General features: G+C 33.3%; 1 protein-coding gene across 3 annotated transcripts; it reads left to right on the plus strand.

The window, feature by feature from the left end:
* On the plus strand, positions 5150–6961 carry LOC104731565 (F-box/kelch-repeat protein At4g19865-like). Of its 3 annotated transcripts, XM_019233950.1 has the most exons (3): positions 5150–5936; positions 6051–6311; positions 6406–6961. In XM_019233950.1, the coding sequence occupies exons 1-3, from the start codon at positions 5156–5158 to the stop codon at positions 6480–6482; spliced, it is 1119 nt and encodes a 372-aa protein (XP_019089495.1). In that variant the 5' UTR covers positions 5150–5155; the 3' UTR covers positions 6483–6961. The 3 variants fall into 3 exon arrangements, with proteins under 3 accessions (XP_019089495.1, XP_019089494.1, XP_010449288.1); XM_019233949.1 differs by having other exon boundaries at positions 5150–6311; positions 6406–6960; XM_010450986.2 differs by having other exon boundaries at positions 5150–6363; positions 6573–6959.

The following is a 12088-nucleotide window of genomic DNA, read 5'->3' on the forward strand; positions in this document are numbered from 1 at the left end:
CCTTTCTTCAATAAGTAATCGCTTAAGCGATTATACCACATGCGTCCGGATTGTTTTAATCCGTAAAGTGATCGCTGTAATTTTACCGCATATATCTCATTAGGATTTTCCTTTAAAGTCTCAGGAACCTTAAATTCTTCTGGAATTTTCATGTGTATTTCATTATCCAATGATCCATATAAATATGCTGTCACTACATCCATAAGGTACATTTCTAAATTATTAGAAGCTGTTAGACTCATTAAGTACCTTAATGTAATTGCATCCATGACCGGAGAATATGTTTCCTCATAATCAATTCCCGGCCTTTGAGAAAAACCTTGTGCAACGAGTCGGGCTTTATATCGTGTTATCTCATCTTTCTCATTTCTTTTTCTCACGAAAACCCACTTGCACCCAACAGGTTTTATATCATTAGATGCAGTGACAATATGTCTTTTATTAAGGGAGAACAATTCAGTTTGCATTGCACTTTTCCATTTCTCCCAGTCAGGCCTTTGTTGGCACTCTGACACAGACCTTGGATCAGGATCATCATTTTCATAATCAATCTCTTTAGATACAGAAAAAGAAAATATTCCATTATCATCATCGATTTCATCTCTAGCCCATAATTTTCCATCTTGGGCATAGTTAATAGAGATCTCATAATTTTCTGTATCGTCTTCCTGATGACTTTTTTCTTCACTTGGTTCCTCTTGAACCTTTTCATTTTCGTCTCCTATTTTCTTTTTCTTTCGGAGATTTTTATCTTTAGAACCTATTGGCCTCCCCCGTTTCAATTGAACTTTAGGCTCATTAACCTTTTTCCCATCGATTTCCTCTCTAGGAATTTCAACTCTTGATGGTGCATTTGCAGCGGGAATATGTGATTTTGTCACCCTTTTTGTATCTGTGAACGCATCTGGTAATTGATTTGCCAAATTTTGTAAATGTACAATTTTCTGAACTTCCAGCTCACGTTGATTCGTAGGGGGATCAAGATGTACCAAAGATGGTGTATTCCATGTAATCTCTTTTGGTACCTGTTTAATTCCTCCCCCTAACGCTGGAAATTCATCTTCATTAAAATGGCAATCAGCAAAACGTGCTGTAAACATATCACCAGTTTGTGGTTCAAGATAATTTATGATACTCGGTGATGCATAACCGACATATATTTCCAATCTCCTTTGTGGCCCTATTTTTGTTCTTTGCGGTGGGGCTATAGGAACATAAACTGCACATCCAAAAACACGGAGATGAGAAATGTTTGGTTGTTGACCAGATGTTAATTATAAAGGGGAATATGTATTGTATGTACTTGGTCGTATTTGGACTAACGCTGCAGCATGCAATATAGCATGACCCCATATAGAAATTGGGAGTTTTGTTCTCAATATCAACGGTCTAGCAATGAGTTGTAACCGTTTAATCAAAGATTCAGCCATGCCATTTTGTGTAGGAACATGAGGGACCGGATGTTCAACATCAATTCCCATTGACATACAATATTCATTAAAAGCTTGTGAAGTGAATTCACCAGCGTTATCAAGCCTTACTTTCTTTATGGCATAATCAGGGAATTGTGCTTTTAACCTGATTATTTGGGAAATGAATTTTGCGAAAGCCGTATTTCGTGTTGTCAAAAGACACACATATGACCATCTACTAGATGCGTCAATCATTACCATAAAATAACGAAATGGCCCGCATGAAGGGTGAATAGGTCCACATATATCACCATGTATTCTCTCTAAGAATATTGGCAATTCATTCCCGACTTTGGTTGGCGATGGCCTAATTATGAGTTTTCCTTGAGAACATGCATCACATGAAAACTCACCAGAACAATAAATTTTCTGGTTTTTTAACGGGTGGCCATTAGAATTTTGCACAATTTTTCGCATCATGATTGAACCAGGATGTCCAAGTCTCTCATGCCAAATCTTAAACGTATTAGTAAACTTTGAGTTTACTGTAACATACGATGCGAATACATTTATTTTTGTGCAATATAATCCAGAGGATAACATTGGTAACTCTTCCAATATATGTTTTTCCTCGGATTTGATGCAAAGATATTCAATGCCATTCTTATTCATAGTCTCTATATGATATCCATTTCTTCGGATATCTCTGAAACTTATCAAGTTTCGTTGAGACTTAGGGGAATATAATGCATCTTTTATTTCAAATTTTGTTCCCCTTGGCATTGAAAAATTGGCTTCGCCAAAGCCCATTATAATCTTTGCATTTCCAGATATAGTGCTCACGCCTTTAGCGGAGTCATTCATTTTGAGAGAGGAGAAATATTTTTTATCTCTAAATATTGAGTGCGTAGTAGCACTATCTGCTAGACACATTTCTTCATCCTCAATCTCAAAAGTTGACATTTTCTGGAGATAAAACATTCATAAAATATGCATTAATATATAACAAAGTCTTAGGAGATTTAAAATATATTACAAAAAGGACTTTAAACACCAAAAGTTTTACAAGCATATTTTACATAAAGATTTTAATCGCATGATTTTCCACTCTCTTGATTGACGAGGAAATCTGCGATATCCAGATGAGTTTCATCATTGAGACCATGGTAGGAAGGTCCAGCTTCATTTGAGATGAGATTGGTCTCAACGTCTCTTTCTTTTTCCTTTTGAGACGCTTGATATAGATCGGCCAAATGCTTTGGTATACGACAAGTTTGGTACCAATGACCTTTCATGCCGCATCTGTAACAAATACTCTCATCTTTTTTCTTTATAATGCGGCTGGCATCATTTACATGAAGATCGTTGTTGGCTTTGCCAGCGTTGAAGCTATTAGAATAGTGACCTCTTCCTCTACCTCGGCCACGACCTCCTCCACGCCCACGACCACGGCCACGGCCTCGACCGCGTCCGCGTCCTCGTCCTTGCCAATTATAACTGGATGAAGCAACATTCACTTCTGGAAGTGGAGCTGATCCAGTTGGGCGAGTTTGATGATTCAGCATCACGAGTTGATTATTTTGTTCAGCAACAAGAAGAACGTGCATTAACTCAGAAAATCGAGTGTATCCTTTGGTCCGGTATTGTTCTTGCAGGATTACATTTCCAGGATGAAAAGTTGAGAGCGTTTTTTCGATCATATCATAATCGCTCACTTCTTCGCCACACAAAGCCATCCTGGAGGTGATTCCGAACATAGCGGAATTAAATTCACCAACACTTTTGTAATCCAAGAACCGGAGATTTAACCACTCATGTCTAGCCTTTGGTAAGATCACATATTTCTGGTGATCAAACCTATCTTTGAGTGATTGCCAAAGATCTACAGGATCTTCTTTCGTGATGTACTCGTTTTTCAGATTATCGTGGAGGTGGTGGCGTAAAAACACCATGGCCTTGGCCTTATCCTCATCTGACGTCGTTTTCGACGGATCGATGGTGCTTAAAAGCCCATCCGATCTCAGATGCATTCGTGCATCCGATGCCCATGTCATATAATTTTTTCCAGATACATCAAGGGCAAGGATTTCGAGTCTGGCGAGATTTGACATAATTATCTACATGAATAACAAGTCCATTATTAATTTATTCATGAGATTTTGAGGAGGCATAGCCTTCCATAATATAATATAAATCTTAACATATGATCGAGAAGGCAGANGAACATTCACTTCTGGAAGTGGAGCTGATCCAGTTGGGCGAGTTTCATGATTCAGCATCACGAGTTGATTATTTTGTTCAGCAACAAGAAGAGCGTGCATTAACTCAGAAAATCGAGTGTATCCTTTGGTCCGGTATTGTTCNTTATATAATCAAGGAGGCAGAGCCTACCATTATGATCAAGGAGAAGACATAGTCTTTTTACTCCGTAAATATCTCATATATATATTCTTGAATTTAAAGGAATTTAAAGAAATTTTAAATAAACAAAATCGACATAAATTAGATGTTACCTCAAAAGAGTGATATTGTATAGAAACGGTTGGATCGGTTGGAGCAGAGAGACGATCGTGCTGATAACATGTTGTAGATAATAACGCAAATATAGATGATTATTATTATATATATATATATATGTGTGTATGTATATATTTATGTTTATGCAATTGTGTAATTGCACAAAGAAACTAGATAAGAAACGTGATGGTGAGGGAGAGGGTGAGGAACACTAACACATCTCTTTACTTCTCTTATATTGTCTATATCTCACATTCATCACATATTTATAGTACAAAACAAGTGATGAGTCAATTAATCAAAAGAGAGAAACATGACAAGTGTTAAAACATGTGTCATGTTTAGTGATGAATAATCACTTCTTTATAACAATTGGGTCATTTAAATAAATTAATTATAACTAGGGGGCTTGGTTTGCTATTAATAAACCAAAATATATATAATCTTTATATTAGATATAATAATATGAATGTATCCTTGAGAAATGAGAAGGAAGCAAAGGCAAAAAGGAGTGCAAAAAGAGCGAACGAGATTTTAGTTAGGTAAGGTCTAAAAGTGACGCAAGTGAACATGAAACTTCATTTTGTCAAATTAGTTATGGCAAATTAGTCTTTGACTTATGGATATATTTATGATTTATCTAATCCATTGTTACAGTATTTGCAAATCTAATTCGTCGTTTTAATTTGTGTTACTAAACGCTCTGGTGATTGAGTCTTTCTTTACCAACAAGTAAGAAGTAGGTGTCATGGTAAACCAAAATTCCACGAACCAAACATCGATTAACTCTTCATATCATGATCGACACATCTGTATACTTCAGTCACTTCTGACCTCAGTTAGAACCATTCTCATCAATATAAAGCATGTGTAGTGTCTTTAACATTGTAAGGTAATGTTGAGTACTTCTTTGTTTTGAGAAAAATAAAAGCTTAAAGAAGTTACAATATGCAATCTCCACGGTTGAAAGTAACAATGTCTGTTCGAACATAATCTTCCGACATTGTCTTTTACCACAACAATCACATTGAAACTTCAAAACTCATGTGAAAAATTAGCAAAACGTTAACTTCTCCTCAAAACATTTGGGTTCTTTTATTTAACTAATTTAAAATTTAGTGGCTATTTTTGTTATTCATAAATACAAAAAGGTCCAAAACCAAAAAAAAGCTCTTAATTAATAATTAATACGAAACTTAAACTTGTTTATCACATTTCACCCCGCTATGAACGCCCGAGTAGAACCACCGGAGGAGAAGAAGAAGAAGAAGAAGAGAAAAACAAAGGATTCGTCACCACCTCCGCCGTCGTCATCATCTGCGTCGTTTTCTTTACTCCCAGACGAAATCGCCGAGAATTACCTAGCTCGGATCTCGAGATCGTACTACCCAACACTCTCGATCGTTTCCACAACCTTCCGCTCAATTCTCTCTTCCACCGAGCTCTACGAAGCCAGAGCTCACCTTGAAAGCACCGAACAGTGTCTCTATGTCTGTCTATCTGATCGCAGTTATCAATTTCCCCAATGGTTCACACTCTGGATTAACCCTAATCGAACCTTACCCAACAAGAGGAGGAAGAAGAAGAAGAGACAGTTGTTGGTTCCGATAACCTCTTCTAATTTCAATTCTCAATCAGTCTCCGTCGCAGTTGGTTCAGAAATTTATGTAATCGGTGGACCAGTCGATAGAGCACCGTCTTCCGCCGTGAGGGTTCTCGATTGTCGCAGTCACACTTGGCGTGATGCTCCTAGTATGATCGTAGCTCGGAACTATGCATCAGCTTGTGTCTACGATGAGAAGATATATGTAATGGGAGGGTGTGAAAGATTAGAGGACGAATCATGGGGTGAGGTGTTCGACACAAAGACTCAGACTTGGGAACTTCTCCCTGATCCGGGTACTGAGGTACGTAAAGGTTACGCTCATACACGGAGAATCTCAGAGTGCAAAGGAAAGATCCAATTGGAGAATGGAATGAATGTGTATGCTTACGACACAAAGTCAGGTAAATGGGAATACTGTGATGATATCAAGAGTGAGATGTTTCCGGGTTCAACATGTGTGATAGATGATGTTTCTTATCGCTATTGGCGTTACGTGTTCTTGTGGTTTGACATAGAAAAGGGTGTTTGGAAAGAGGTGAAAGGGTTAGAGTTACTAGGAGTTAAGCACCAGAGGAATGGTGGCGCTACTTATAATACGACTAAACTAGTTAGCTGTGGAGGGAAACTCTTACTTATTTGGGAAGGGTTTTTGAGGTATTGTTCCAATTATAAGAAGAAGATTTGGTGCGCCGAGATTGTGCTGGAAAAGCGTGGTGGAGGTGAGGTTTGGGGAATGGCTGAGTGGGTTGATGTTGTGCATACGGTTCCTTCATCATGTAAGCTCTGGGATACTCTAGTCGTCTCGGTCTGATTGACTTTTTATTCAAGGTATGAATGATCTACCATTTTGAATTCAACATCAATATGCAGGCTCTAATAAAAAGCATAGGGTTATGTGTTCATCTTCTTCCTCTGCATGCACATATACATGGGTCCATTTTGGTTAAGTCAAGTTGTTTTGATCATCGGTTTATACGATTGGCCAAAGATGGAGATTAGAAAGTACATTTTCCCTAATCATATGTATTCTTGACCAGTTGGGGAAAGGAGATAGAAGCAGAGGCAAAAGGAGAGCAATAAGAGTAGATGAGATTAATTAGTTAAGGTTATTAAAGTCATGTTTGTGAACATGAAACTTCATTTTGTCAAACTAGGTACAGTAAATTAGTATTTGTTGTTGGATATATTATCTATCTAATCCATTGGTGATATACAAATCTGATTCCATTACTTTGTATTACCATCTATGCTTTATAAATTGTGATTGAGTCATTCGTTTCTAAAAAGTAGGGATGTCATGGAAAACCAACAAATCCGTAGGGATATGATATTTTTGATTAACCCTTTTGGGATCATCTTTGACTTTCACGATCCGAACATCGATTACTCTTCGCCTCATGATCGACACAGATTCTTCTCATGAAGAACTAACCATCTTTAAAACTATGTTCCTTGGGTTCTGTCTTCATTTAGTTAGAACCATCTATCACATTGTAAGTGATGTTGATGTGTTTATTATCACATTGTAATTGATGTTGAGTTCTTTGTTTTGAGGAGAAAAAGAAAAAGAAAAAAAGCATTCTTGTTATAAATAACTAGGAAAGCGACCCGTGCGGTGCGGGGAGGTGAAATCCTAAATTGAAATTTAACATTTGTAATTCATCCTAAATTCTGTTTTTTCTCAATCAATTGATCATTTTCACTTCTTGCTATTGCTTTCTGTTGATTAAAAAGCCAAAGATTCATTTCAATGTTATTATATTTTATGTTGTCACACACAAAAGTGAGTCTTTTTTAGAGCTTGATTTACTATGAACACTATTTTTAACCATATATAAAATTTCACTTATGTTTGTCTCCGACCATATGGTGCTATATATTGGTATCCTTTCTTAATTCGCTATTAGAAATTGTCTTTGTTGTTGATCATTATCAATCGAAATACATACGAGGCTGCTTCTCTCTTGGTTTATTTACTGTATCGAGAAAATACTAAATGCNCTCTCTTGGTTTAGTTACTATATCGAGAAAGTACTAAATGCCACTTGTCGAAGGAAGGTCGAAGATTGGGATCGGAGTAGATGGCTAGATTGAGTTTAGTTTCCCCTTCACTTTGATATGCGATTTCTATTTCCATAGATTACTGATTCACAAATCTCCGATGTTGTAAGCAAGTGGAGTTTGTATACAAATGATTTACTATGAACATTACTTTCTAAGAGATGCATCCAAGCTGATAGCCAATAAAAAGTGTGTGAAGGGGGGACTTAATAGATGTTATATGTTGCATATAAGACTAAATAACAGCAGGGTCACTTCCACTCCTTCACTGAAATTGTATCAATTTCATGTATTTGTGTACAACGGTTGTAGGAATGTTTCTGTATTTTGTAAACACTTTTTGATATCAATATAATTGATTTGTGAAAAAAAAAAAAATCAAATGTTGTTATATCTCATATGTGTTGTAAGAGTTTGATTCTATATTTTAATATAGAAAGTATTACATATATATATATATATATATTTAACATTGTTTTCCATTTTTATTTTATTTATATAAGAATAAAATATTTCTTTTATATTTCTTGTCTTTCGAATCTTTTCATATTTATTTTTTTAATTTCCATAGTTAAATTTAAATTCACATATGTTGGTTTTAACAAAAAAAATTAAGTTTATTTGAGAATTGATGTTCTTATTCCTTTTAAACGATCAATGTGTAAAAATGAGTCTAGCCACATAAATAATTCACTTTAATAGATATATATAACTATTATAATAGAATTATTAAATCAAAATTTTTAACTCTCTCTTACCTCCAAATTTTTTTTGAGAATTTGTATACTCATCAATCATCATTATATTTAGTTCTTGTGATTTAAAAAATAATTATATAAAGATCATTATAATGTTTCTTTAATTAAAAATTTTGTAAAAATCTTGATATTCCATTTCCAAAATTTTACTACAAAGAGGAAATCATTAGAACTTAACCTACCAATATAGCTTAAATTAAGGTGGATATAAAAGAGATTAAAAATTAAATTAATATTGGGGCATTCTCAAAAATACCCCTTTTTCCATACGCCTTTTTAAAAATACCCTTTCATGTTGACCATTTTTAAAACTACCCCTCTTTATATACAAAATGACCAAATTACCCTTTTTGAGTGACAGCAAGAATGTACAGTCATCAAAATTGAAAATATTTTCCCGCCAAAAAAATTTCCCGCCAAAATTTTTTTTCCCGCCAAAATCGAAAAATTTTCCCGAAAAAATATTTTTTCCCGCCAAAAAAAAAATTCCCGCCAAATCGAAAATTTTTCCCGCCAAAAATATTGAAATTTATACCTTTTAAAAACATTGTAAACGCTTTTAAAAAACTTTTAAAAGCGTTTACAAGGTTTTTAAAAAGATTTTAAACACATTGTAAACGCTTTTAAAAACCTTGTAAATGCTTTTAAAAAGCTTGTAAATGCTTTTAAAAGGTTTTTAAACACCTTGTAAACGCTTTTAAAAACCTTTTAAAAGCATTTACAAGGTGTTTAAAAACCTTTTAAAATCCTTTTAAAAATCTTATAAAAACTTTTACAAGGTTTTTAAAAGCGTTTACAAGGTGTTTAAAAACCTTTTAAAAGCATTTACAAGGTGTTTAAAAACCTTTTAAAAGCATTTACAAGGTGTTTAAAAACCTTTTAAAAGCATTTACAAGGTGTTTAAAAACCTTTTAAAAGCATTTACAAGGTGTTTAAAAACCTTTTAAAAGCATTTACAAGGTGTTTAAAAACCTTTTAAAAGCATTTACAAGGTGTTTAAAAACCTTTTAAAAGCATTTACAAGGTGTTTAAAAACCTTTTAAAAGCATTTACAAGGTGTTTAAAAACCTTTTAAAAGCATTTACAAGGTGTTTAAAAACCTTTTAAAAGCATTTACAAGGTGTTTAAAAACCTTTTAAAAGCATTTACAAGGTGTTTAAAAACCTTTTAAAAGCATTTACAAGGTGTTTAAAAACCTTTTAAAAGCATTTACAAGGTGTTTAAAAACCTTTTAAAAGCATTTACAAGGTGTTTAAAAACCTTTTAAAAGCATTTACAAGGTGTTTAAAAACCTTTTAAAAGCATTTACAAGGTTTTTAAAAGCGTTTACAAGGTTTTTAAAAGCGTTTACAATGTTTTTAAAAGGTATAAATTTCAATATTTTTGGCGGGAAAATTTTTTCGAAAATTTTTTGGCGGGAAAATATGTCGAAAATTTTTTGGCGGAAATATTTTGTTTTTCTTTTTATTGAATAAAATAATTTTCATCTAAGGGTAAAATGGTCATTAAAAATTAAAAGAGGGCAAAAATAAAAATGGCCAGAAAAGAGGGTATTTTTGAAAAGGGGTATATCAAAAGGGATATTTTTAACAAATTCTCATTAATATTTGGGATTTTTAATTGCATTTCATATGATTTTATAAGAAATATATTTAATTGATACTTCAAAAGTAATTTTGCAATTTAATTATTAAATGTTTTAGGTAAATTTTGAATATCATAGTAAATTATTATGATTTGAACAAATAAAATGTATTATTGACATTTAGGAAATTTGTTTGTTATATATGTACTTTTAACGAGAATTTCAAAAATACATCTTTTTCAATACCACTTTCAGAAATACCATTTTAAAAAAATTTATTAAAAAAATTTTCTCAGAAAATTCTCATGGTTTTATGAGTATTACATAAACTAAGATAAATTAACGTAAGTAATACAAACAACCTGCGTATATGTGCGGGATATTACCTAGTAACATATGAAGAAACATATGTTCATGAAGTTTCCTCTGCATTAGAGAAAAGAAAGGGGGGGAAGCTACCTCCAAGAAAGAAGGTTAGAACTGAAACTGATGCACTTAACTCAAACAAGGCTGTTGATGAACTGAATACAGTGCAAGATTTTGGTCAGCAGATTTTTGGCATGATGCAAAGAAGATGGGAAAAGGAAAATGAAGAAAAAGAAGTTGAGGACAAAGCTAATAACGTGTGAGATGCTATCAAAGAAATTCATATAAAGAAAAAGAAGCTGAGGACAAAGCAAATGAGTTGTTTAATCATCGACACTCTAGCTTACAAAACGTAATAGAGAGGATTTTTGGCATCTTCAAGTCAAGGTTTCTCATCTTCAAATATGCACCACCCTTTCCATATAAGACGCAAGTAGAGTTAGTAATTGCTTGTGTTGTTTTACATAATTATCTTCATAGAGAATGTCGTTCAGACTTGTTTGAAGATGTGAATAATGATGAGAATCATGAAGAATCATATTTGTAGGGGGTCAATAAACATATTTGTAACTAGTTTATGAGGATCATTATGCATACTAGATGAATACCCGCACTACGTGCGAGTTTGTTTATATCTACATATATACACTTATTGCAATACCTTTTTTGTTTCTTATATCTTCATATTTAAAAACTAAAAAATATATATTACCAAACAAAAATAAGATTTTTTTGTGAGGAGGCAAAGAATACTAAATTTTGTTTAAACCTAAATCTTATTCTAAAGTGATTTTTGTAGATAAAAACTATTAGCATATTTTTTTAGGAAGTAAAATAATCATACCATTTGCACATTTGATTGGTAGATAAAAACATTTAAACATCTTACAATTCTTGTCTAAAACTTAGGTATTCAAATATATTTGTATTTAAGCTTCTCAATTAAATAGCATGAGACTCTCAAATTCTCTTTTATCAAAAATATTTTCATACAGCTTAGTTAACTCTTCAATGATTATAATGAAGATAGACAACTTCCCTTCCTGGTAGCTATTCAAATTCTTGAATATAACTCTAGAATGTAATTTAATTTCTTTCTTTTCTTTTCTCTCTGAATTTTCCTCAACCAACATTATATCATTGATTTAACTTTCTTTCATTCGATAGTGAACAAAACTCTGATCTTTTTTATATATAAAATAATTACTTCTCTAAGGACACACTTTCATCAATTTTTATACAATAGTAACCAAATTCCCAGTCACTGCTACAATCTTTCAAATTGTTGAGAAAATTCTAGCGCCTAAACCGTATGTTCATATCTTCATGGTTTACCCTAAGAGGACGAAGCAAATCTTTGGTTTTACTCTCGATACATTTTGTTTCTTTTGGTGATGCATCTACTTATTTAAAGTATATATCAACATGTTCTAAGCCTTTATAGATTTTTTATACAAATATTAAAATTGTTTGTGATATGAAAAAGAATAAAAGACATGGAAGATGTTTCAAATTCTTCTTTAATTTTAAATATGTTTGCTTTTAATTTGGATTGACAGGTGTCATTCTCTCCACTACTGACGTGTCACTCATATGGAGAGAGTTGAGCAACTTTCATAATATAGATTTTCATGATTTTTTTCAGATTTTTCTTCTAAAAGTACAAGTAATTTTTTTTTTTGTAAATCCATAGGGGTCAATTGACCCCCATGCTAACACACTGCCTCCGCCTCTGCTGGAGAGCAACTATAGAGGGAAACATATGGACAGACGCTATGAATAT

The sequence above is a fragment of the Camelina sativa genome, chromosome 12 (genome assembly GCF_000633955.1).
Source record: "Camelina sativa cultivar DH55 chromosome 12, Cs, whole genome shotgun sequence".
Classification (NCBI taxonomy): domain Eukaryota; kingdom Viridiplantae; phylum Streptophyta; class Magnoliopsida; order Brassicales; family Brassicaceae; genus Camelina; species Camelina sativa.

Bases quoted from the DNA above. Each gene is read 5' to 3' on its own strand.
- LOC104731565 (XM_019233949.1), top strand. From the start codon at position 5,156: ATGAACGCCCGAGTAGAACCACCGGAGGAGAAGAAGAAGAAGAAGAAG. The intron at 6,312-6,405 runs GTAAGCTCTGGG...ATCAATATGCAG, and splicing joins GCATACGGTTCCTTCATCAT to GCTCTAATAAAAAGCATAGG.